The 26,683-nt window shown below is 44.4% G+C and overlaps 1 protein-coding gene across 1 annotated transcript in view; it reads right to left on the bottom strand.

Moving 5' to 3' along the window:
* LOC115193810 (rap1 GTPase-GDP dissociation stimulator 1-like) overlaps positions 1-22,068 on the bottom strand; it is a 23,166-nt gene extending 1,098 nt beyond the window's left edge. Inside the window, exons 1-14 of the mRNA XM_029752850.1 lie at positions 21,767-22,068; positions 18,193-18,297; positions 5,523-5,645; positions 4,894-5,019; positions 4,514-4,642; positions 4,032-4,157; positions 3,724-3,867; positions 3,237-3,368; positions 2,861-2,995; positions 2,516-2,641; positions 1,630-1,769; positions 1,364-1,490; positions 894-1,022; positions 1-750 (exon numbers count right to left, since the gene is read on the bottom strand). The exon at positions 1-750 is cut by the window's left edge and continues 1,098 nt beyond it. Of these exons, the coding sequence (XP_029608710.1) occupies positions 623-750; positions 894-1,022; positions 1,364-1,490; positions 1,630-1,769; positions 2,516-2,641; positions 2,861-2,995; positions 3,237-3,368; positions 3,724-3,867; positions 4,032-4,157; positions 4,514-4,642; positions 4,894-5,019; positions 5,523-5,645; positions 18,193-18,297; positions 21,767-21,779 (1,683 nt within the window). The 5' untranslated portion in view covers positions 21,780-22,068 and the 3' untranslated portion in view covers positions 1-622. The remainder of the gene's footprint in view (positions 751-893; positions 1,023-1,363; positions 1,491-1,629; positions 1,770-2,515; positions 2,642-2,860; positions 2,996-3,236; positions 3,369-3,723; positions 3,868-4,031; positions 4,158-4,513; positions 4,643-4,893; positions 5,020-5,522; positions 5,646-18,192; positions 18,298-21,766) is intronic.
* Between the last annotated feature and the right edge of the window lie 4,615 nt (positions 22,069-26,683).

Raw genomic sequence — 26,683 nt, 5'->3', positions numbered from 1 at the left:
CCGAGGGGATCTCACTATGCAAGATCCACAGAGAAGAGACAGGTATGGTCCTATTCTAGGAGCATGTACATCCATGTAGACTGGTCAATATAGAGTATAGATAGAACATCACATGAATAAACAGTGCCAGACATTAGTTTTGTGTTTTGCATTGAGGGTAAGCGCATTAGATGCTATGAAACAGTAGCCATGATTAACCCTATGGCGCATACATACGCAAACGTTTCCTTTGATAATATACACTGGTCGTTATCGGAAATCATACATACATTGAATTGATTGGGGTACTGATTAGAAGAGCTATTTCACACATAAACACTATTTTTACAGGTGGTCATGATGACTGAACCGGGGTTGTTGTGACCCGTGTGCGTTTTCATGGGTTGGCTCATTCAGCTTGTGCTTAGAACATAGGCTATCACCTTGTCAGCTCTCTGTCAAATTGGGTTGGTCAGTCCTCTCCATAGGCCAGGTGAATGGAGGCCCAGCTTAGGAAGACTCAATATCTGCTTCTTTTCATGGAGAGAATGGTGTAGTCACGATAGTAGGGGAGGTTGTGGTGGCACGTGGTGCTGAGAGTCTGTGGTCACATTGACCAGGGCAGTGGTCCGGTCAGGCCAGTCTAGCTGGTTTCAGAAAGCATGGCCAGCACTGTGTCGGCCTGTGTGGCTACATTGGTGCTGGAGTGACCAGAGAGCTTGTTGAGGGTCTCCTTCAGGTTAAGAGATTCCATTTCTTCCTTCATCGAGCCTAAGAGGGAGGAGTATAGAGACAAAGATAAAGGGAGAGGGTGAGAGACAGAAAGAAGGAGCGAGAGAACATGTGTGTGTGCAGGTGTGGGTGTTTGTGTGGGTGTGTGTGTGGGTGTGCACGTGTGTGCGTGGGGTACCTACTGGAGCTGGCCAGGCTACAGATAAGCCCTAGGGCACTGAACTTGAACTCCACCGTCCCCACTGGGTCATCCAGCATCTTCTGCAGTGTGGGCAAGAGCTCTGCCTCTCGGAATGATTCCTGCATGGAGGCTGGAAAACAGAAGGACATGTCACACGCACACACGCAAGGAGTGTGTGTTAGTCTCTCATTTACAGGAAGTACATTATGGTATTGAACATTGGTATGCAGGGGAATTAGTAAAACCTAAAATGAGCTTACAGTAATTCACCATTGTAAAATATAAGCTGATATTATTACATTGTATATTATTACATGCTGACATAATATATACAGATATTATTACAAATCAATGTATTTTGGTTGCTGTCAGTAAACCTGTATCTAGCTACGTTCTGTCAGTCCAAAGGATAGCTTTAGATGTATTGATCTTTCCCTCTGATTGCTCTCAAAGGATCGTAGAATCCCTCACCGATGTCAATGGCAGATGCAATCGCCAGGGCCACCAGGGCTTCATTCTGCATGATCAAGTGTTCACTGGTTGCCATGGAGATGAGGTGTCGCACCCCATCTGCTTTGGTTACAGCGTTGATGACTTCCTGTAAGAGTCGGAAGGGAGAGAATCAGTTTCTAGAAGAGATGAGGATTACACACATACAGTATGTAATCCTCATAGTGTGTGTGTGTGTGTGTGTGTGTGTGTGTGTGTGTGTGTGTGTATGCCCATGAGTGACTCACCGGGGCACGGCTGTGTCTAATAAGGGCGGCCAAGAGGCGGTTGGCCTCTCCCCTGACCCCTGCATGGTCCCGTGCCTCACACCACTCCATGATCCTCGCCAACAAAACCTCATCTTTACCCAGCACTGCAGCTGCCTCCTCTGAGCGAAGACGAGAGGAGGGAGTGGAGGAGGAGAGAGTCAGAGATAGAGAGTGGGGGTGAGAAATTGAGTGAGGGGGAGAGTAGAGATGGTAGAGATGGTTAGAAAGGGATAGAGAGAGAGAGAGAAAGGGAGGGAGGGAAAGATAGAGACAGAGCAACAGAAAGAAAGGGAGAGAACGATAGAGAAAGAAAGAGAGAGAGAGAGAGAGGGAGAGAGACAGAGACAGAAAGGGATAGAAAGAGAGAGAGGGAGAGAGAGACAGTGAGAAATGGGGGGAAAGAAACAAGGAAAGGATTAGAAGTGAGAAAGCGAACTCAGAGTGGTGATTCCCTTTATAGGAGTGTATTACCTCAGTAGACTACAGTAATCAAGGGGAGCCACAGTACCCTGCAATTTATTGTGACAGGTCATAGTAGTGCCTGTGGTGGATTTTATATCCCGCATACATTGTAAATAGGCTGTGATTCCAACTATGCCTTTGGACATTTTACAGCATGGAATAATTTTACAGCATCTACTGGGGGTGAAATAACTATCCTATACAGGTGGTTGGTGGTAGGAATAACAGCCATGTTTCTTAGTTTATCATAAATAAAAATGACTCCAACACACATTTAGTTAACTCTGCACTAGATAAATGCATTTGACCTATGTGATTTTAGTTAAGTCACATACAGTATAACCCAGGCCTCTACATTAAGCACACATCCCATTCTTCTTCACCATACACCTTTCCCACAAACCTTGTCCATCCACCATCATGCGCAGGGTGCCCAGCAGTTTGAACTGCACTGGGGGCATGTCAGAGCGCAGCAAGGTCCTGATTCTCTCTGTCACCCCGTCCTCCAGCATCCTCACCTTATTACTGGCTGAAACAACAGGGAGAAGAGGGGTCACAGTGGTCTCAGAGCTGAGAGTCCTCAGTGTAAGAAGAGCTTACAAGATAAACACATTAGTCATTCATTTCCCGCTGCCAGTTTGTCATTCAGTGTGTGTGTGTGTGTGTGTGTGTGTGTGTGTGTGTGTGTGTGTGTGTGCGTTCGTGCGCGTGTGTTTGTGTGTTTGTGGTTATCCATCCTACTATGTACCTGGGATCGCCAGGTTTCTGAGCGCACTCAGTCCGGCATGCTGGACGGACACGTCGCCTTCGTCCACATGCTGCTCCAGTAGGGTCAGGATATGAGGAACCACTCCTAACTCCAACATCTTCACACAGTTACTGTCTGAGAAGGGTGAAGGAGAGAGGGGGAGAGAGAGAGCGAGAGAGAGATCGAGAGAGGAGACAGGAATTGATGAGAAGAGACAGAGAAAAGATACAGAGCGAGAAAGGTGAAGAGAGGTTATAAGGTAATAGAATATGAATATAGACATGGGCTTAGAACATCAGAGACTGAGGAGAATCAATTCTCAAAACTAAAGCAGTCAATGCAGATAAGTCAATCTGAAGGCATTTTGTCATCTCACCATTCCTGGCAAAGTTGGCGATGGCCAGGGCTCCAGACAGTTGCAGCTGAGTGTTGGAGGACTGCAGCCAAGAGAGTACATCCCGGTAGACCACCCCCGTGCCCTCACCAAAACACTTCTGCATGGACTCATCTAATGCACCAAACACAGCACACAGGGACAGGCAGCACATCAAACTAGTCAGTCACCGATCATCCATATTTCATTTAGCAAAAAAATCAAAACAGATAAAAGACAAATAAACAAGAAAACCACGTATCATCATCAACACATCGCATGAGCTGATTTTTATGAATACAAATGTGATTCTTAGTCTGAGAGTATCTTTGCTCGATTACATTCGGAATCAAACATCAATCAAATTGAGTGATGTGAGCTGACAGACAGTGAAGGGGTGTGGGTGAGTGAGGCATGGACTATGGGGTTAGGTTCAAGGGGAGGACCATAGAGGGATTCTGGTGCCTCCAGGTCAGGTTGAGTTCCTTACCTCCCAGCAGGAGGGAAACGATGAGGTTAGAGGCGATCTTGATGCTACAGAGGTCATGGGGGTCAGAGCCACCCTGTAGCCCCCGAATCATCTCGGACAGAGCCTCAGGAACCCCCGACTCCACAAACTGCAGCTTCAGAACATCTGACAACAGCAGCACAGGAGGAGTGTGTTAGTCTGAGCACACATTCATTGAACCCTTCATGTGAAAAGCTTAAACTTCACTTGCAGCCTATTTAATCTCATCCGTGTCTGTATAAATGATCATCATTTGAATGACCACACTTCAGGCCCTTGCCCAGATTTACCACTCTCTCCCAGTGATCCCAGAACCTCCAGTATGATGTGTCTTCTCTCTGCGTCAGTAGCCCGTTTTAGCTGGGCCGTCAGCACCTCTGCCACGCCCACCTCTACCAGAGCCTCCCGCGTCGTGTCTGCAAGGGTCAGAGGCCACATATTTGATTTGACACCTTTATCTAACCAGGCCTGTCAGTTAAGAAACAATTCTCATTCACAGATAAGAATGTGAGAACTGGTTCAACTCAGTATACGCAGTCTCCAGGTAAACAAATGAGACAAGCACACCATTTTGGTTCAGAAATGTAACCAAAAATGAACAGGCTTTCCTCCCCACTGGCTACAGACGTCAATTCAACGTCTATTCCGTGTTGGTTCAACATAACGTCATTGAAATATCGTGGAGACAACATTGATTCAACCAGTGTTTGCCCAGTGGGTCGTCTCTGTGACCCTGTCTAGAGTATACTAAAGTTCCTCTGGTGTTCATCACCCATGTCGGCCAGGTTACAGAGGGCCAGCAGACACACGTTGACCAGTGGATCGTTCTCTAGGTTCTCCCTCATGATGGCCACCAGCCTGGGGATCACCCCACACTGCACCAGCTGATCCTGCTGGGCCGCTGAGAGAGGGAGGAGGAGAGGGATAAAAGGGGAAGGGAGAGAAGGAGGTAGAGAGTAATGGAGTGAGACTGAGATAAATAGACTTGGAGAGGTGGAGGCACACACAGCAAATCCATCAGGACAAGCATTGCGTAGTAAGATTGCATATTAATTTAGTAGGCAGATTCTGGTTCAGATTCATCCTATCACTGCAGGTAAAGCCTGATTCCCCTTGGGAAGGGCCCGGCCTGCGAGAGTCAGTCCCACTCACTGTTGTCGAAGCAGATGCGTCCGATTGCTCTGCCAGTGTGGAGCAGCAGCTCCTCGTCTGCACTGTTCAGCAGGGGCACCAGAACCGTCACCAGCCCCGCATCAATGCACAGGTCCCTCACCGCCGCTGGAACACAGGGACAGCATTTCCTCAATCTCGATTTGTACCCACAGTAAGCCTATGGCATTGTTGTGTTTGTAAACGGAGGATTGGATCTTGGTAGATGCAAATAGAAAGTAGTCCTGCTGCTGTCAATGAGTGAGAACCAAAACCACCCCCTCATTTTTGGTCACACTGGTTGAATCAACGTTGTTTCCATGTCATTTCAATGAAATTACATGGAACCAACGTGGAATAGCAGTTGAATTGACGTCTGTGCCCAGTGGGTACTTAGTAGAGGCCATGAATATTAGTTGATAGGTAATGAGTAGGAGGAGGTGAGGTAGCACAGAAACCACTTTGAAAACAGCCAGACAATAAAATCAACTTCTTTTATTTTAATCAGTGAGTCTTTCAAAGACAGTGTGAGTCAGAGTAGTAGTGATTAAGGGCTTGGTTCTCTCCATTAAACTCAGATTGGTATTCATGCCCCCTGTTCCTCTGTCTCGTGGGCTGGCATCTCATCTCACCTTCCCTGGCCATTTCTGCCACCACCAACGCCACTTGGTTGGTGAGAGGACTCTTCACCCTGAGGGTCTGGGCTAAGATGGGAAGGATCCCACTGGAGGCGATCTCCTCAGCAGCTCCCTTCTCTGGGGACAGATCATACACATACTTATATGTCAACTACTCTTTGGCATGGAGATACAATAGAATGGAATATAACTGAAGACGGAAAATGACAAATGGCTTTATAGTAACATAAATCATCTTTATTGACCTATAGACAAACCAGCTAATTGTTAACCATAAATTAATTCAGACACAACTTTTGCAAATGAAAGTGTCCCAGCATTAGATGTAATGCCATTTCCTGTGCCAAGTCTCTTCTCTGCGTCTGTTCTGTGGGTGGCACTGTGTGCTCTTTTCGAAGGATGGGTCCCGGTCTCTCCGTGGCTATGGGATCCGAGGGTTCGGGGGTGGTCTGCCGGGCATTGGGATGACAACCCAACTCGGGATGAGGAGGGCTTTTAGCGGGTGGAATAGTGAGGACCAATTGGAGGTTTACTTAGTAGCAATGCAAATATCATGGTACAGCTATATAGACACTCAATCATCATGTTACTTTTTAAGGGTACGTTTCCAAACATATATTTTGATAAATAGAATTGAAACGTGTCTCATTATGGTAAGTGGTGAAATAAGTGTAGCCAGTTATAATTGTAATGGCTTAGCAGATAATAAGAAAAGACGATCAGTATTTACCTGGTTAAAAGAGAAGGAATATAATATCTATTGTTTACAGTTATCTCATTCAACCATCTTAGATTAAGTTTTGTGGAAAAAGGACTGGGGGGAGAAATATATTTTTCCCATGGGCAAAGAAATTCAAAAGGGCGATGATATTAATTAACAGTAATTTTGATCCAAATGTGCAAATTGTCCAAACAGATCATCAAGGTAGATGGATTATTTTAAATATGTTCTTGAACAATTAACAGATATGGCTTATTAACCTATACGGTCCAAATAATGATGATCCAAGCTTCTTTGAAAATATATATAAGAATTTATCAACTCTACAAGCAACACTAGACTATCTTATTATGGTGGGAGATTTTAATACGGTCTTAAATACCTCTATGGACCGGAAAGGAAATCACACTACAAACTATCACCCTCAGGCACTTAAGGAAACATGAATGTCATAGATATATTGGAATTTGTGGATATATGGAGGCTTATATACCCTGACTTAGTGAGATATTGTCAGGGTTTTCGCTGCTGGTCATTCGAGTCAAGTGCAGGAGAGCAGAGAATAGGTGATCAGGCGACTTTATTAGCCAAGAGCAACAAACAGACGGGCGCAAACAGTTACAACTCAAGCCAACCGGGAAAAGTGACAAGCGCAAAATACCGTCAATAATATAACAATAAGGTTCACCAATAATTCCCCAAATAGGGTACAGGCAATGCCCAGGGTGAAAAACCAGACTGGACCGATACAACAAACACAAAACAAAACAATTCCACATAAAGACATGGGGGGAACAGAGGAATATATATATATGCAGTGCGATTAGGGAATGTAAACCAAGTGTGCGGGGAACAAGACAAAACAAATGGAACAATGAAAAATGGAGCGGCGATGGCTAGAAGGCTGGTGACGTCTACCGCCGAACGTCGCCCGAACAAGGAGGGGACCCGACTTCGGCGGAAGTTGTGACAGTATCCCCCCTTGACGCGTGGCTCCAGCTGCGCGCCAACACCGGCCTCGGGGATGACCCAGAGGGCGAGGCGCCGGGCGATCTGGCCGGAGACGGTGGAATTCCTGCAGCATTTCAGGGTCCAACACGTCCGCCACCGGAACCCAGCACCTCTCCTCCGGACCGTACCCCTCCCACTCCACAAGGTACTGAAGGCCCCTCGCCCGACGCCTCGAATCCAGAATGGAACGGACGGAGTACGCCGGGGCACCCTCGATGTCCAGAGGGGGAGGAGGAACCTCCCGCACCTCAGACTCCTGGAGCGGACCAACCACCACCGGCCTGAGGAGAGACACATGGAACGAGGGGTTAATACGGTAATATGGGGGAAGCTGTAACCTGTAACACACCTCATTCACTCTCCTCAGGACTTTGAATGGCCACACAAACCGCGGACCCAGCTTCCGGCAGGGCAGGCGGAGAGGCAAGTTTCGGTGCGAACACCGGGGCCTCACTGCGGTGACGGTCCGCGCTGGTTTTTTGGCGCAGTGCGGCCTGCTGGAGGTGAACATGGGCGGCTTCCTATGTCTCCTCCGTGCGCCTGAACCAGTCGTCCACCGCAGGAGCCTCGGTCTGACTCTGATGCCACGGCGCCAGAACCGGCTGGTACCCCAATACGCACTGAAAGGTGGAGAGGTTAGTGGAGGAGTGGCGGAGCGAGTTCTGCGCCATCTCGGCCCAGGGCACAAACGCCGCCCACTCCCCTGGCCGGTCCTGGCAATAAGATCGCAGAAACCTGCCCACATCCTGGTTCACTCTCTCCACCTGCCCATTACTCTCTGGGTGAAAACCTGAGGTGAGGCTGATCGAGACCCCCAGATGTTCCATGAATGCCCTCCAGACTCTCGAAGTGAACTGGGGACCTCGATCAGACACTATATCCTCAGGCACCCCGTAGTGCCGGAAGACGTGTGTAAACAAGGCCTCCGCAGTCTGTAGGGCCGTAGTAGGGAGACCGGACAGAGGGAGGAGATGACAGGACTTAGAGAAACGATCCACAACGACCAGGATCGTGGTGTTTCCCTGTGAGGGAGGAAGATCGGTCAGAAAATCCACCGACAGGTGAGACCAAGGCCGTTGTGGAATGGGTAAGGGATGTAGCTTACATCTGGGCAGGTGTCTAGGAGCCTTACACTGGGCGCACACCGAGCAGGAGGAAACAAACCCTCACGTCCTTTGCCAAGGTAGGCCACCAGTACTTCCCACTCAGACAGCGCACCGTCCAGCCGATCCCCGGATGACCAGAGGAGGGTGACGTGTGGGCCCAATAGATCAACTGGTCATGGACAGCAGACAGAATGTACAGACGTCTGACGGGACACTGGAGGGGAGCGGGCTCCGTACGTAACGCCTGCTCAATGTCCTCGTCCAGCTCCCACACGACCGGCGCTACCAGGCAGGAGGCCGGGAGTATGGGAGTCTGATCCATGGGCCGCTCCTCTGTGTCATACAGCCGGGACAGTGCGTCTGCCTTAACATTTTGGGAACCTGGTCTGTAGGACAGGGTAAACACAAAACGGGTAAAAAACATGGCCCACCTTGCCTGACGAGGATTCAGTCTCCTCGCTGCCCGGATGTACTCCAGGTTGCGGTGGTCAGTCCAGATGAGGAAAGGGTGTTTAGCCCCCTCAAGCCAATGTCTCCACGCCTTCAAAGCTTTAACCATAGCCAACAGCTCCCGGTCCCCCACATCATAGTTCCGCTCCGCCGGGCTGAGCTTCTTTGAGAAGAAAGCACAGGGGTGGAGCTTCGGTGGCGTACCCGAGCGCTGAGAGAGCACGGCCCCTATCCCAGCCTCGGACGCGTCCACCTCCACTATGAACGCCAAAGAGGGATCCGGATGGGCCAGCATGGGAGCCGAGGTAAACAGAGTCCTTAGGTGCCCAAAAGCCCTGTCCGCCTCAGCCGACCACTGCAAAAGTACAGGACCCCCCTTCAGCAGTGAGGTAATGGGAGCAGCCACCTGGCCAAAACCCCGGATAAATCTCTGGTAGTAATTGGCAAACCCTAAAAACCACTGCACCTCCTTTACCGTGGTGGGAGTCGGCCAATTACGCACGGCTGAAATGCGGTCACTTTCCATCTCCACCCCTGATGTGGAAATGTGATACCCTAGGAAGGAGACGGCCTGCTGAAAGAACAGGCATTTCTCAGCCTTGACGTACAGGTCATGCTCCAACAGTCGTCCAAGTACCCTGCGCACCAAGGACACATGCTCGGCGCGTGTAGTGGAGTATATCAGAATGTCATCGATATACACCGTGCAGGTCCCTGAAAATATCATCTACAAAGGATTGGAAGACTGATGGGGCATTCATCAACCCGTACGGCATGACGAGGTACTCATAATGCCCTGAGGTGGTACTAAACGCCGTCTTCCACTCGTTTCCCTCCCGGATACGCACCAGGTTGTAAGCACTCCTGAGATCCAGTTTAGTGAAGAAGCGCGCCCGGCGCATTGACTCAATCCCCGTGGCGATGAGAGGTAGCGGGTAAATGTACCTCACCGTGATTTGATTTAGACCTCGATAGTTAATGCACGGGCGCAGACCTCCCTCCTTCTTCTTCACGAAAAAGAAACTCGAGGAGGCTGGTGAAGTGGAGGACCGAATGAACCCCTGACGCAGGGATTCAGAGACATATGTCTCCATAGCCGCCGTCTCCGCTTGCGACAGTGGATACAGGTGACTCCTGGGAAGTGTAGCGTCTACCAGGAGATTTTACCAGGAGGTCTGGACTTTCCATCCAACTGAATGGACAGATCCGCCAGTTGGTCAAAGGTGATGGTGGCATCCCTGCATGCCAACTCCCGACGGACGTCCTCGTGCAGGGTGCATCTGTAGTGGTCGATAAGGGCCCTGTCGTTCCATCCTGCTCCGGTGGCCAAGGTCTGAAATTCCAGGGCGAACTCCTGGGCGCTCCTCGTCCCATGCCTCAGGTGGAAGAGCCGTTCACCCGCCGCCAGAAGCGGCGGGTGAACTCCTCGAAGTGGTCCAACGCCAGTATCTCCTTCTCTCCACACGGCGTTTGCCCACTCCAGAGCTCTCCCCGAGAGGCACAAGATGAGGGCGGACACCTTCTCTCTTCCCGAGGGAGCTGGGTGAAAGGTGGCCAGGTATAGGTCCAGCTGTAACAGGAACCAAGGTCCGAATGGAGTGGCGATGGCTAGAAGGCCGGTGACGTCGAAATGCCGAACGCCGCCCGAACAAGGAGGGTAGCTGACTTCGGCGGAAGTCGTGACAGATATACATGGCTGAGGTTTAATCAAGCCAGTCATCTTGATTACTTTCTTATGTCATTCTCTCTGGCACCAAAAGTTTAAAAAGTGTTGATAGGGGACAGAATGCGGTCGGATCATCACATAATTGGCATATATATTACTCTTACAGAATTTCCACGTAAGCGAGGATATTGGAAATGTAATCAAATCCTACTGGATGATAACTTGTTTATAACTAGGACAGAAGAATTTACAACTGACTTTTTCCAACATAACATAGCAGACAGATCCCCTTATTGTATGGGACACTTTTAAATCTGCCTTTAGAGGCCATGCAATTCAGTACTCATCTATAAAACAAAAGCAATTTAGATCAAAAGAGTCCATATTAACAAAGGAAATTGAAGGACTAACAGTACAGTTAGATAGCAATAAAAACTGTACCATAGAGGCACAGAACAAGTTAGGGGAAAAACAAAAAGAAATGGAGGAACTTATTCAAGAAAGATCCAGCGTAATATATTATAAAAATTAAAGCAAACTGGATGGAATACGGGGAAAATGCACTAAATAATTGTTCAATCTTCAACATAGAAATGCTACTCCAAAAAATGTAGTGAAACTTGTTACAAATAATGGAGTCACGCATGATTCACCAAATTATATTTTGAAAGAGGAAGTAAAGTACTTTAAGAATATGTTTTTGTTTCAGTCTCCTCCATCTCCACTAACCGAAGCTAATTGTATGGATTTTTTTCCTATTAATAATGTAAAATTAACATGTGTACAGAAAGACTCAAGTGAAGGCCAAATTACAGAGGAGGAACTTCTTGACGCAATTAAAGCCTTTAAGGCTAGGAAAACTCCCGGGCTGGATGGCATACCAGTGGAAGTATACCAAACTTTTTTTATATACTCAGAGGACCATTATTAGCATGTTTTAACGACTTCTATATAAATGGTAGATTATCGGACACGCAACAAGAAGGTGTGATTTCATTATTACTGAAACAGGATCCAAGTGACATATATAAAGATCCAGTCCATTTAAAAAATTGGAGGCCTCTTACACTTCAGTGTTGTGATGCAAAAATTCTAGCTAAATGCTTGGTGCACAGAATTAAAAAGGTATTGTCAGATATTATTCATCCTAATCAGACAGGTTTTTTTACATGGACGATACATTGGAGATAATATAAGACAAGTACTGGAAACAATAGAATACTATGAAATATCGGGGACACCAGGCCTAGTTTTCATAGATGATTTTGAAAAGGCTTTTGATAAAGTACGACTGGAGTTTATATATAAATGCCTAGAATATTTCAAATTTGGAGAATCTCTTATAAAATGGGTCAAAGTTACTGTATGTATAGTAACCCTAAGTGTAAAATAGTAAATAATGGCTACATCTCAGAAAGTTTTAAACTGTCAAGAGGAATAAAACAAGGTTGTCCACTGTCGGCATCTATATTTATTATTGCTATCGAAATGTTAGCTGTTAAAATTAGATCCAACAATAATATTAAGGGATTAGAAATCCGTGGCTTAAAAACAAAGGTGTCATTGTACCGTGATTATTCATGTTTTCTTTTTAAACCACAATTAGAATCCCTCCACAGCCTCATAGAGGATCTACAGTTGAAGTCAGAAGTTTACATACATCTTAGCCAAATACATTTAAACTCAGTTTTTCACAATTCCTGACATTTAATCCCAGTAAAAATACCCTGTCTTAGGTCAGTTAGGATCACCACTTTATTTTAAGAATGTGAAATGTCAGAGTAATAGTAGAGAGAATTATATATTTCAGCTTTTATTTCTCTCATCACATTCCTAGTGGGTCAGAAGTTTGCATACACTCAATTAGTATTTGGTAGCATTGCCTTTAAATTGTATAACTTGGGTCAAACTTTTCGGGTAGCCTTCCACAAGCTTCCCACAATAAGTTGGGTGAATTTTGGACCATTCCTCCTGACAGAGCTGGTGTAACTGAGTCAGGTTTGTATGCCTCCTTGCTCGCACACGCTTTTTCTGTTCTGCCCACACATTTCCTATAGGATTGAGGTCAGGGCTTTGTGATGGCCACTCTAATATCTTGACTTTGTTTTCCTTAAGCCATTTTGCCACAACTTTGGAAGTATGCTTGGGGTCATTGTCCATTTGGAGACCCATTCGCGACCAAGCTTTAACTTCCTGACTGATGTCTTGAGAAGTTGCTTCAATATATCCACATCATTTTCTTTCCTCATGATGCCATCTATTTTGTAAAGTGCACCAGTCCCTCCTGCAGCAAAGCACCCCCACAACATGATGCTGCCACCCCTGTGCTTCACGGTTGGGATAGGGTTCTTTGGCTTGCATGCCTCCCCCTTTTTCCTCCAAACATAACGATGGTCATTATGGCCAAACAGTTCTATTTTTGTTTCATCAGACCAGAGGACATTTCTCCAAAAAGTACAATCTTTGTCCCCATGTGCAGTTGCAAACTGTAGTCTGGTTTTTCTATGGCAGTTTTGGAGCAGTGGCTTCTTCCTTGCTGAGTGGCCTTTCAGGTTATGTCGATGTAGGACTCGTTTTGCTGTGGATATAGATACTTTTGTACCTGTTTCCTCCAGCATCTTCACAATGTCCTTTGCTGTTGTTCTGGGATTGATTTGCACTTTTTGCACCAAAGTACATTCATCTCTAGGAGACAGAACGCATCTCCTTCCTGAGCGGTATGACGGCTGCGTGGTCCCATGGTGTTTATACTTGTGTACTATTGTTTGTACAGATGAACGTGGTACCTCCAGGCGTTTGGAAATTGCTCCCAAGGATGAACTAGACTTGTGGAGGTCTACAATTCTTTTCTGAGGTCTTTGCTGATTTCTTTTGATTTTCCCATGATGTCAAGCAAAGAGGCACTGAGTTTGAAGGTAGGCCTTGAAATACATCCACAGGTACACCTCCAATTGACTCAAATGATGTCAAATAGCCTATCAGAAGCTTCTAAAGCCATGATATCATTTTCTGGAATTTTCCAAGCTGTTTAAAGGCACAGTCAACTTAGGGTATGTAAACTTCTGACCCACTGGAATTATGATACAGTGAATTATAAGTGAAATAATCTGTCTGTAAACAATTGTTGGAAAAATTACTTGTGTCATGCACAAAACTATAGTTTGTTAACAATACATTTGTGGAGTGGTTAAAAAACGAGTTTTAATGACTCCAACCTAAGTGTATGTAAACTTCCGACTTCAACTCTCTGGATTAAAACCAAAACCAAATTATGATATTATGTATTATGTAAAATTCTACTTTAACATTACCGTGTAGTTTACCAATAAAATGGTCTGACGGGGATGTGGACATACTCACTATACAAATCCCGAAAGAAAGAAATGATCTCACTCCAATAAATGTTTATAGAAAGTTAGCAAAAATAGATAAGATCTTGCTACAATGGAAAGGAAAATACCTGTCTATTTGTGGAAAAATCACCCTGATTACCTCTTTAGTCATATCACAGTTTACCTATTTGCTTATGGTTTTGCCTACACCTAGTGACTTGCTTTTTAAATGATATGAACAAAAAATATTAAATTTTATTTGGAATGGCAAGCCAGACAAAATTAAAAGGGCCTATTTATATGGCCTAATATGAATTTGGAGTGCAGAAATGATTAAATATTAAAGCATTAGACCTCTCACTAAAGGCATCAGTCATACAAAAGTTATACTTAAATCCGTAATGGTTCTCTAGTAAATTGGTAGGAATGTCTCACCCCATGTTCAAGAATGGCCCTTTTCCCTTTATTCAGATTACAACTGCTCACTTTCGGTTGTTCGAAAACAAAATAATCTCCAAAATATGGTTATTTTTTAAACAAGCCTTAGAAAGTTGGTTGCAATTTTAGTTTAATCCACCTGAAAAGACAGAACAAATAATACAACAAATATTGTGGTTAAACTCAAATATACTAATTGCTAAAAAAACTAAAAAAAATCGATAAAATGAAGATTTTTTAAAAATCATTTTTGGAAATGATATCATATATAGGACTGGTGGCGTTATGTCACACATGCAGCTAACACATATGGAAATGTCTGCTCTACCCAAAATTACAACCAACTAATTGCAGCATTACCACAAAAATGGAAGAGGCAAGTAGAAGGGGGAAAAAGTAAGGAATTTGTCTGTCGGCCCTGCATTAAAGACCATAAATGGTTCAACAAAATTGTGATAAATAAAAACATATATCAATTTAATTTAAAATGGAAAAAATGGACAGCTGTGCCATATAAATTGCTAAATAGTTGGGAAGAGATTTTCAATGTACCTATTCCATGACACATTGTTTATGAATTGACATGCAAAACAACGCCGGATTCAAAACTTCAAATTTTTCTATTTAAATTATTAAACAAAATTCTTGCAACCAATAGAATGTTATATATATGGGGGATGCAATCTTCCCAGCTCTGCAGATTTTGCTGTGAGGAGGCAGAGTCATTATATCATTTATTTTGGTACTGTCCATATGTAGCTTGTTTTTGGTCACAGGTCCAGGAATGGCTGAAGAATTGCAACATTTACCTGGAGCTAACTCTGCAGATAGCAATACTGGGTGATTTGAAAAGTCATAGTCAATCAATCAATAATATTATAATTATTTTAGCAAAAAAATGTATCCTTAATTTACAATCTGTAGAAGCTATGATAATAGAAAGGTTCAGTACTTTTGTGAAGCATCACAGCACAGTTGAAAAATATATGGCAAATAGAAATCCTAAATGGATGGTGTTAATAGATAGATGGGAGAGGTTGAATGGAGCTGAAGGGTGGGACTAATAACAACAAGATAACCAATGTAAAACATACAGGGTCTGTAAAATGTATATAAGTTCAGAAATGTTGTGAAATAGCACAGTTAAATAGCACAGAAATCAAACTGGATGGACATCAGAAATAGAGGAAGGACTAAAAACAAACAAAATATAACTATTGTAAAATAGACTGTGTCTGTAAAATTTGTATAATATGTATAAACTGAAGGTAAAAGCCTAAGTGTTATTGTTTAATAGTTTACTTCAAATTGGGGGAGGGGTGGTAGGGTTTGCGAGGAATAATAAAGGTATATTCTAAAAAAAAGTATGTATATGTATGTATGTATATATGTGTATATGTATGAATGTTTATGTATATATATATCCATCCCAGTCTCAAATCTCTGGAAGACTGAAATAGGTTTCCCTCAAGAATTGCCCTGTATTTAGCACCATCCATCATTCCTTTAATTCTGACCAGTTTCCCAGTCCCTGCCGATGAAAAATATCCCCACAGCATAATGCTGCCACCACCATGCCTCACTGTGGGGATAGTGTTCTCGGGGTGATGAGAGGTGTTGGGTTTGTGCCAGACATAGCATTTTCCTTGATGGCCAAAAAGCTAACTTTTGGTCTCATCTGACCAGAGTACCTTCTTCCATATGTTTGGGGAGTCTCCCACAAGCCTGTTGGCGAACACCAAACGTGTTTGCTTATTTTTTTCTTTTAGCAATTTCTTTTTTCTGGACACTCTTCCGTAAAGCCCAGATCTGTGGAGTGTAGGACTTAAAGGGGTCCTATGGACAGATACTCCAATCTCCACTGTGGAGCTTTGCAGCTCCTTCAGGGTTATCCTTGGTGTCTTTGTTGCCTCTCTGATTAATGCCCTCCTTGCCTGGTCTGTGAGTTTTGGTGGGTGGCCCTCTCTCGGCAGGTTTGTTGTGGTGACATATTCTTTCCATTTTTTAATAATGGATTTAATGGTGCTCTGTGGGATGTTCAAAGTTTCTGATATTTTTTATAACCCAACCCTGATCTGTACTTTTCCACAACTTTGTCCCTGACCTGTTTGGAGAGCTTCTTGGTCTTCATAGTGCCTCTTGCTTGGTAGTGCCCCTTGCTTAGTGGTGTTGCAGACTCTGGGGTCTTTCAGAACAGGTGTATATAAACTGATATCATGTGACAGATCATGTGACACTTAGATTGCACACAGGTGGACTTTATTTAACTAATTATGTGACTTAATTGGTTGCATCAGATCTTATTTAGAAGCTTCATAGCAAAGGGGGTGAATACATATGCACCACTTTTCCATTTTTTTATTTTTTGTTGTTGAAACAAGTCATTTTTTTCATTTAACTTCACCAATTTGGACTATTTTGTGTATGTCCATTACATGAAATCCAAATAAAAATCCATTTAAATTACAGGTTGTAATGCAAGAAAATAGGAAAAATGACAAAGGGGATGGATACTTTTGCAAGGCACTGTATATGGATATATACATTTACCGCAGAAATATATGGGGGATTGGAAATGATGCAGACAATTACATTGATGGAAGCAACAATCTTTCCACAATATTAAAGCTGATCCACCCCTTCTCTTTGATGAGATTGATCAGGATCACTGAGTGCACCGGTTGTCTGGACTTCCACTCTCTTCTCCTCTCTCCAATTAACAGTGACTCTAACCCATCTGTGATGTCAGGAGAAGAACGGAGAGAGAAACTAAAATAGAATCCTCCTCTGTTGAGCTTGGGAGGGAGATTCATTGTGATTATTAAAGCAGCAAGATGCAATAGACACAGAGGAAGACTTAATGTTAGCATTTCTCCTTTCAGAGAATGTCACAACAGCCGAGGAGGCAGCTCAGGTTGTCAAGCGCTAGGCCACGCTGCTATGGTAACGTCCCATTGCCCGTTTTTGAGGAGAACCAAATGTGGCTGCTTGTGCACAGTGCAACCTCATATAAATTGGATATTTGCCGAACCAGAAAGAGGGAGAGCTGGAGAATAACCTGACCTGTCAATCTCACACTTCCTTCCTTTCATTCTTAAGATCCCCCTCTCCACAGCACTGTGATGTTTAATGAATACAGATGAGAAACAGCAGGGGTGTTCTGAACACTGTTGTAACACTCAGTCTTTTTATAACTGAAGATTTGGGCCGAGACTACGTCAGGCATCCAAAATGTGATAAAAAAAGAGAACGTTTGAGCCTCAGCCCAGCAAATCAAAAAAGGGGGGAACAATAGATCCCTAAACAACATGGTAAATATGCTGTGATAATTGAAGCTGAGACGATATATAGTTTCTAAATGCACTGACCTTGCTTGCCATGGCCAAGCAATGTCATAAAAGCTAACTGCTGGGAACAAGGCAGGAGTGAGATTGATGAATCCGAGGTCAGTGTCTACTGGTGTGTGTGTAGAGTGGTGTGTGTGTAGAGTGGTGTGTGTAGAGTGGTGTGTGTGTAGAGTGGTGTGTGTAGAGTGGTGTGTGTGTAGAGTAATGTGTATAGAGTGGTGTGTGTGTAGAGTGGTGTGTGTAGAGTGGTGTGTGTATAGAGTAATGTGTATAGAGTGGTGTGTGTAGAATGGTGTGTGTAGAGTGGTGTGTGTGTAGAGTGGTGTGTGTGTAGAGTGATGTAGAGTGGTGTGTGTGTAGAGTGGTGTGTGTATAGAGTGGTGTAGAGTGGTGTGTGTGTAGAGTGGTGTGTGTAGAGTGGTGTGTGTAGAGTGGTGTGTGTGTATAGTGGTGTGTGTGTAGAGTGCTGTGTGTGTAGAGTGGTGTGTGTAGAGTGGTGTGTGTAGAGTGGTGTGTGTAGAGTGGTGTGTGTGTAGAGTGGTGTGTGTGTATAGTGGTGTGTAGAGTGGTGTGTGTGTAGAGTACAAACTCACTCTTCTCCAGTAGCACAGCCAGCAGGGTGTCCAGATGAGGCTTCAACTCCTGCTCTACCAGCTCGGTGCTCACACTGATGGCACTCAACGACTCTGTCAGAGAGTCTGCAACACATACACACGTGCATGCGAGCACGCACACACATTGTATATTAGTCACATCCTCCTGCTGAACAACTACACTGCTTACATGTACTAAAAAATATTTCCGTAGAAACAATACATGCCGGTACTGTACATTCTGATGTTGTACAGTGAGGGGAAAAAGTATTTGATCCCCTGCTGATGTTGTACGTTTGCCCACTGACAAAGAAATGATCAGTCTATAATTTTAATGGTAGGTTTATTTGAACAGTGAGAGACAGAATAACAACCAAAAAATCCAGAAAAACACATGTCAAAAATGTTATAAATTGATTTGCATTTTAATGAGGGAAATAAGTATTTGACCCCTCTGCAAAACATGATTTAGTACTTGGTGGCAAAACCCTTGTTGGCAATCACAGAGGTCAGACGTTTCTTGTAGTTGGCCACCAGGATTGCACACATCTCAGGAGGGATTTTGTCCCACTTCTCTTTGCAGATGTTCTCCAAGTCATTAAGGTTTTGAGGCTGACGTTTGGCAACTCGAACCTTCAGCTCCCTCCACAGATTTTCTATGGGATTAAGGTCTGGAGACTGGCTAGGCCACTCTAGGACCTTAATGTGCTTCTTCTTGAGCCACTTCTTTGTTGCCTTGGCCGTGTGTTTCGGGTCATTGTCATGCTGGAATACCCATCCACGACCCATTTTCAATGCCATGGCTGAGGGAAGGAGGTTCTCACCCAAGATTTGACGGTACATGGCCCCGTCCATCGTCCCTTTGATGCAGTGAAGTTGTCCTGTCCCCTTAGCAGAAAAACACCCCCAAAGCATAATGTTTCCACCTCCATGTTTGACGGTGGGGATGGTGCTCTTGGGGTCATAGGCAGCATTCCTCCTCCTCCAAACACGGCGAGTTGAGTTGATGCCAAAGAGCTCCATTTTGGTCTCATCTGACCACAACACTTTCACCCAGTTGTCCTCTGAATCATTCAGATGTTCATTGGCAAACTTCAGACGGGCATGTATATGTGCTATCTTGAGCAGGGGGACCTTGCGGGCGCTGCAAGATTTCAGTCCTTCACGGCGTAGTGTGTTACCAATTGTTTTCTTGGTGACTATGGTCCCAGCTGCCTTGAGATCATTGACAAGATCCTCCCGTGTAGTTCTGGGCTGATTCCTCACCGTTCTCATGATCATTGCAACTCCACAAGGTGAGATCTTGCATGGAGCCCCAGGCCGAGGGAGATTGACAGTTCTTTTGTGTTTCTTCCATTTGCGAATAATCGCACCAACTGTTGTCACTACATGATGGTCTTGTAGCCCATTCCAGCCTTGTGCAGGTCTACAATCTTGTCCCTGACATCCTTGGAGAGCTCTTTGGTCTTGGCCATGGTGGAGAGTTTGGAATCTGACTGATTGATTGCTTCTGTGGACAGGTGTCTTTTATACAGGTAACAAGCTGAGATTAGGAGCACTCCCTTTAAGAGTGTGCTCCTAATCTCCGCTCGTTACCTGTATAAAAGACACCTGGGAGCCAGAAATCTTCCTGATTGAGAAGGGGTCAAATACTTATTTCCCTCATTAAAATGCAAATCAATTTATAACATTTTTGACATGCGTTTTTCTGGATTTTTTGTTGTTGTTATTCTGTCTCTCACTGTTCAAATAAACCTACCATTAAAATTATAGGCTGATCATTTCTTTGTCAGTGGGCAAATGTACAAAATCATCAGGGGATCAAATACTTTTTTCCCTCACTGTATACAAACCTACACAAAAACATCTACACTGAAACCCCTCATGAACCTTCAGGCTATTCCAATCTAACAGTGGCTTGCCAATGCGCATACACGTCAGTACTGGTATAAATGAATTGCACTCATTCATCATCCTGCCTACTGTCAATAAATTCAAACCCAACACAAGCTACAATAAAGGTGCTTTTCTGTGAATTCTGGATATTTCTGGACAAGTGACTCCCCCAAACACACTGCAGTGATCGCAAATAAATGTTGCTGCAATGCACCTCAGCAATACATATTGACACATACTGTATAGGACCAGAGTCACATGAAGATATGAATACACAGGCAGAGAGATCAGGTCGCATCATGCCGTTTTACATCAGAGATTGCAAGGGATGGCTGGCAATGGTATCCCCCATGCCACAGGCTAGGGAGAGAAGGGTGGAAGGTGTGTGTGTGCATCGTTTCTCTAACATGCCTCTGTCCCCTCCAGCTAGCAAATATCTGACCGCTTGGTGCACGACAGTGTTTTGTCACGTCACACACTTTCCTGCTTGAGGATGTTGTTGTGACAGGGGACACAGTGTGCGTGCGTGCGGCACGTGTGCATGGGGGCGGTCTCGCCATTCAGGCTCTCCATAGGCCTCCCTATATAGTCTACTTGTAGACTAATCAAAGAGTTGTCATACAATACTTTGGAGCCAAGACTGTTATTGATTGCTATAGTCTTGGCCGTAAATCACTTTCCAACTTCATTTAACCGATCTGAAAATAAAGCCATATGGACAACAAAAAGAGCCTAGAACCCTTAACCCTTAACTTTAGAGCAGAGAGAGAAGGAGAGAAGGAGAGAAAGAGAGAGAAAAGGCAGAGCCTAGTCAATGTGTGGGTGTGACCATCAGCTGTCCACTGTGCTGTTCTGTTAACACACTTTCTGAGCAGCGCCACAGAGAGAGTCACAGCACAGAGAGCGTCACAGCACAGAGGGCATCACAGCACAGAGAGAGTCACAGCACAGAGACAGTCACAGCACAGAGAGTAATCACTTTGGCTAATCCCTGGTAAGCAGTGTGGAAATAGAGTCTGCAGTGGGGGGCTATCAGGGTTATCATATGTACAGTGTCAATTATCATACAGACCCCCATTTCCCTGTTCCCATTTGTCAGTCAGTGTGTGTGTATATGTGTGTGCGTGTCTAGACAGGGGAAATGCTGCCTACAGCAGAGTGTTAATCTGTCCCACCGAGCGATATAGGAAACCCCCCCCCCCCATGGTCCTTATTGCCACTGACATCCCACCAACAGCCCACTGGGCACAGACATCAATTCAACGTCTATTCCACGTTGGTTCAACGTCATTTCATTGAAATGATGTGGAAACAATGTTGATTCAACCAGTGGGAGTGCGCTTCCATTTAGACATTTCCAGCCCTACAGGCTCTCTGTCCACTCCTCTCCCTGTCTCCCAGGGTTTCTACGGCAACAGCCCCCTGCTACCTCTGTCTATCCCAACGGGCATACCTGAACTGGTAATGTCAGCCTATGTTTCTATGACCTTTGAACACAAGACAGGAAAGGAAAACTCCTTGTCTCCTGGAGTCTAGCCTGAGCTACGTCCTTGTCGATCCCTACTGTACTGTACATCCCCACCTGGCTCCAAATATTGTCAACGCCTCCATTGCTAAACGCACTCACTGTCATGCACACGCTGTAAGGGAGGATTTCAGAAAGGGTTTTTCTACTCACCCATGTCGGCCATGGTTGCAGGTCGGCAGGCGCTCACTCTGTCTCCCTAGGATTCTATCCCGGCTCCGGTGCGTGTGCGTGTGTGTGTGTGTGTGTGTGTGTGTGTGTGTGTGTGTGTGTGTGTGTGTGTGTGTGTGTGTGTGTGTGTGTGTGTGTGTGTGTGTGTGTGTGTGTGTGTGTGTGTGTGTGTGTGTGTTTGGCTTAGTAATGAGAGAAGAGCAGCCCTCCTTCAGGCCAGGCGTGCCCCTTCTCCCAGCTCTGCTTCAGTCAGCTGAGCAGCATGTCTCCCTCCCTCCCTCTCTGTCTGCTCTACCACCCTGCTCCCCTTCTCACCACTGCGCTTGCGCTCTCTTTCCCTCTCTCCCTCTCTCTGTCTTTATTTCCCTCCGTCTCTCTCACACACAGTACCAGAGCTTGGAACTAGAGGGTTCTCTCTGCATTTTTGTCATAATGTAGTTCTTGACGTAGCCTTGTTCTGTTCAATATTCTCTACCTATATAGTACTCTCAATACCCCAATTCATGTTAAGTTCAAAAGAATACTGGATACAAATTGCTGATACCATTCAAATCAAAGAGGGTTGGGAACACTGTCGGTCTTGTCTGTATCGCCCCGTCCCTGCCTCTGTTTTCTAATTCTCTCTCGTCTTTCTCCTTCTCCTTCACACAATCCCTCCCCCTCCCCCCCCCCCCCCCCCCCCACCCCAACTCTTCTGCCTCTCTTTCCCCTCTCTCTCAATTCAATGTAATTCAAAGGGATTTATTGGCACGGTAGACAGTTGTTTACATTGCCAAAGCAAGTGAAATAGATAATAAACAAAAGTGAAATAAACAATAAAAAAAACATTACACTCAGAAAAGTTTCAGAGGAATAGAGACATTTCAAATGTCATATTATGGCTATGTACAATGTTATAACAATGTGTGAATAGTTAAAGTACAAAAGGGAAAATAAATAAACATAAATATGGGTTGTATTTACAATGGTGTTTGTTCTTCACTGGTTGCCCTTTTCTTGCTGCAACAGGTCACACATCTTGCTGCCGGGATGGCACACTGTGGTAATTCACCCAATAGATATTAGAGTTTATCAAAATTGATCAGCTTAGTTTTCATCACGTTTTGTGGGCAGTGTGCACATAGCCTGTCTTCTCTTGAGAGCCAGGTCTGCCTACAGCAGCCTCCCTCAATAACAAGGCTCACTGAGTCTGTACATACTCAACACTTTACATAAGTTTGGGTCTGTCACAGTGGTCAGGTATTCTGCCACTGTGTACTCTCTGTTTAGGGCCAAATAGCATTCCAGTGTGCTCAATATTTTTGTAAATTCTTTCCAATGTGTCAAGTACTTATCATTTGGTTTTCTCATGATTTGGTTGGGTCTAATTGTGTTGCTGTCCTTGGGCTCTGTGGAGTCTGTTTGTGCTTGTGAACAGAGCCCCAGGGCCAGCTTGCTTAGGGGACTCTTCTCTAGATTAATCTCTCCATAGGTGATGGCTTTGTTATGGAAGCTTTGGGAATCACTTCCTTTTAGGTGGTTGTAGAATTAAATGTCTCTCTCTCTCTCTCTCTCTCTCTCTCTCTCTCTCTCTCTCTCTCTCTCTCTCCTTTCGATGCTCTCTACCTCCATCCAGCCCTCCTTCTCGCTTCCTTTCTAATACGCTCTAAATCCTAAATCTCTCCAAAGCTCATCAGTCGACTATTAGCTCCTAGGAGACACTGAGACTGAAATACAAGAAGCCATAACAATGACGCAAAAACGGATTCCCTTTTTTGTAGACCTTTTAAGATTACTTTAAAAAGGAACAAGAACAACAAATAAAAAATGATGGTGTGATTGCTGAATAAAGGTCATAATGCAAATATAAACTACAACGGGTAAGCTACTGTGATTGGACTATCTATCTGACCTAATTTTAATACATCTTATTACATCATAATTCCATCCTATCGACAAGACTTGCTCGGCCAACAGAGCAAGAGATATTCATTTCATAAGAAGTAGCAAAATGAGGCCACACTGGCGACACATAATGTAAATGAATACAAATAAAGATAGAAATACAAATAGAAGCCTTTACTGTAGCGGTGCCAGGAACTGCTGGTACACATTAAGAGTTTCTGTCAGCAAGATGATCCATACTGATACTGTGTGGGGAGTGTTAAAACCAAATTGATGCCAAGAATAATTGTATTACCATGTCGATGGATGTGCATAGAAGTCACCAGCAGAGGAAATTAACTTAAAAACACCTAAGAGCCACATGAATGGATAGTTCAATTTCTGCTGCCCTGCTTTTGATCAGCAGGTGGCAGTGTAAGACAGATCACTAAAAATAAAAAAAAATTACGCTCCAAGGTTGATGATAACATTTTGTCTCCCCAACTTGGATCCTTTATCAATATTCGTGACAGTTGCGGTGTCCACTGAAAAACTATCATGTAAAAATGGCAATGCCATTGTCCAAAGCTTTAGTGGCTTGTTTGATTCCTCCACTCTGTACTAATAATGTGGACACAATATCAAGGCCTGTTCTTTGTTTACGAGTTATGTCCCACCTGGGACAAAGACGACTAAGTAAGGAAGTGTGTAAATAGTTTCCCTCTTATTGACTTTCAAAATGGCCGACTATCTGTTAAATTTAACCCAATGAACAGAATCCGTCAGGAGCAGACAAGACACGTTATCACAAGACAATCATGGGGAAGCCCAGGTCTCTCTGACACAACCTATTAGGGATTGTGCCTCAGACAAGTCAGCTAAACATACTGGAAGGTCTGAAAAGGGTCCAGAAGGTCATGTGAATGGAGTTACTGGGCACAGAGGGACTATTTAGTCTCGTAGCCTCTATTGTTTCCTGTTGACAGATTCCGACCAATGGTAAAGCTTCAGAGTTAAAGAAATACATCTTATTCAGTGATATATATATATATATCCTAGACCCAGATAAAATGCATTCTATGGATAAGTGCATCATTTGTATGTTAAATGCTCCATACATAAACAGAGAATCATATTTTGTTAGACTGATGAAAATAACTTTTATTCATAGCACGTGTGCCTGCCGCAGAGAAAACACGTAATTCAATTACCCACCAGACAATCTAATTTGAGTTACAGTTCAGATAACTCTATTTCATGGACAGAGCAAGTTAAGATCAACCTCTGGGGTATTCTAAGAGAAGAATCCAGGAGCACTTCAGAAGTGCATCAGCTCTTATGACAGAGAAGCGGCCAGTCGTATTCACGCATTCCTTCCTCATGTCATGCCTTATAACAGAGACATTATTCACACTAATGTGCAAGAGCATAAGGGCAGCTTTGTGATTCATTGTGCCCTTCTGGATGACGTCAAAGTCAGCGCATCAGGCATACTCTAAATTCCCTAATATAACTGTCTATAGTTTATGTACTGTAGTAGTTTGTGTCAGAAAATCACATCTGGTCCAAACTGAATGATCTATTTAACAGCTGTTACGTATGGTATTTCACCATAATAGTGGATGCTGTAGTGTTGTCAGGGCTCCCTCCACTGGCCAGATAAATCCAGTGTTAGATAAGGAAGGTAATTTCTGGGAGTGGTGCTGTTGTCTTTCCCAGACAGCCTTCATTAGCTAATGGCCTTGTCCAGGACTAATCCATTCAGTCTCCCAGACATCCCTTTTCCAACCTAGACAGTACGTAGTGTAACCCTCTGTGCCCTCTCTCCCTCGTTTCTCTGTTTTCTCCTTATTCCATCTCTTTCACCTACCCAGAAACCCTGCTTTGTTTCTGTTTGTCTTTTACCCTAGGCAGTGACATTGGAGATACTGTACATGCTCATGCCTTTCCCTGTTTAACTGCCCAAGAGGCCTGTCATGACGCAGTGTGATTTACTACAGCCTCCTTGAAAATAACTACCAACTAAATGATAATATTCATTCAAATAAAAACAATTATCTGTTGAGACGTATAGGAAAGTCCCATAACAAGTGTAAATAAAATGGTTGTCAATGTAATAAGTACTCTAATGGGTTCAAACTGGACATTTGATAAAGTCTCCTCCTTCATATTACTATAGTGTTTATCAGTGAGCGGGTGGGGTTCCTCTCGCTCTCCCTCTCTCTCTTTCTCTCTCTCTTTCTCTCTCTCTTTCTCCCTGACAGCTGGGGTGTTGGACCAAGGCTCTATGGTGGATCAGAGGAAGGGTCCCCCCCCCCCCCCCTGTCGGGGTGTTACCCCCTGTGCCAGCTGAGACAGCTCCCCAGTCCTTACGCCCTCATCAAATATTCAAAAGCACCAAAACACAGGGACCACTTCATCCCCCTGGAGAGTACCCACATCATGCAAATCATTTGAAATATAATGACGACCCTACAGTATACTCAGAACTGCATATTTAAGACTGGATGAAGGGGGAAGCACACACCCCTTTTCTTAATTTGCTGTCATGTGAACTGTAGAGATTTGAGAGTGCCAGTTCTTGAGGCTCTGTCAGATAAATCTCCTTCAAACTTGCTTTTATAGATGCCGGGGCTGTGTAGTTTTGACAGATGAAGCTGTGAACTGATTAATTTGAGAGATTTGACCTATACTGATGAATTCCTCAAAGTTATCCTGTTTCATTAATTGCAGGACCATTATGCAAAAACTTGCACAGCCTGTGATTTCTATAGAGTCATATCCCAAAGCTCTCATATCCCAAAGTTCTGCATTAGCATCGAACAGCCCCCGTGATATGCAACTTTTCAGGGAAGTTAGAAACCAATATACACAGGCAGTTAGAAAAGCCAAGGCTAGCTTTTTCAAGCAGAAATTTGCTTCCTGCAACACAAACTCAAAAAAGTTCTGGGACACTGTAAAGTCCATGGAGAATAAGAGCACCTCCTCCCAGCTGCCCACTGCACTGAGGATAGGAAACTCTGTCACCTCCGATAA

This window comes from Salmo trutta, chromosome 5 (genome assembly GCF_901001165.1).
Source record: "Salmo trutta chromosome 5, fSalTru1.1, whole genome shotgun sequence".
Taxonomy (NCBI): Eukaryota; Metazoa; Chordata; class Actinopteri; order Salmoniformes; family Salmonidae; genus Salmo; species Salmo trutta.
Note: the sequence above shows the minus strand (reverse complement) of the source record. Positions and strands in the feature narration are given on the sequence as shown.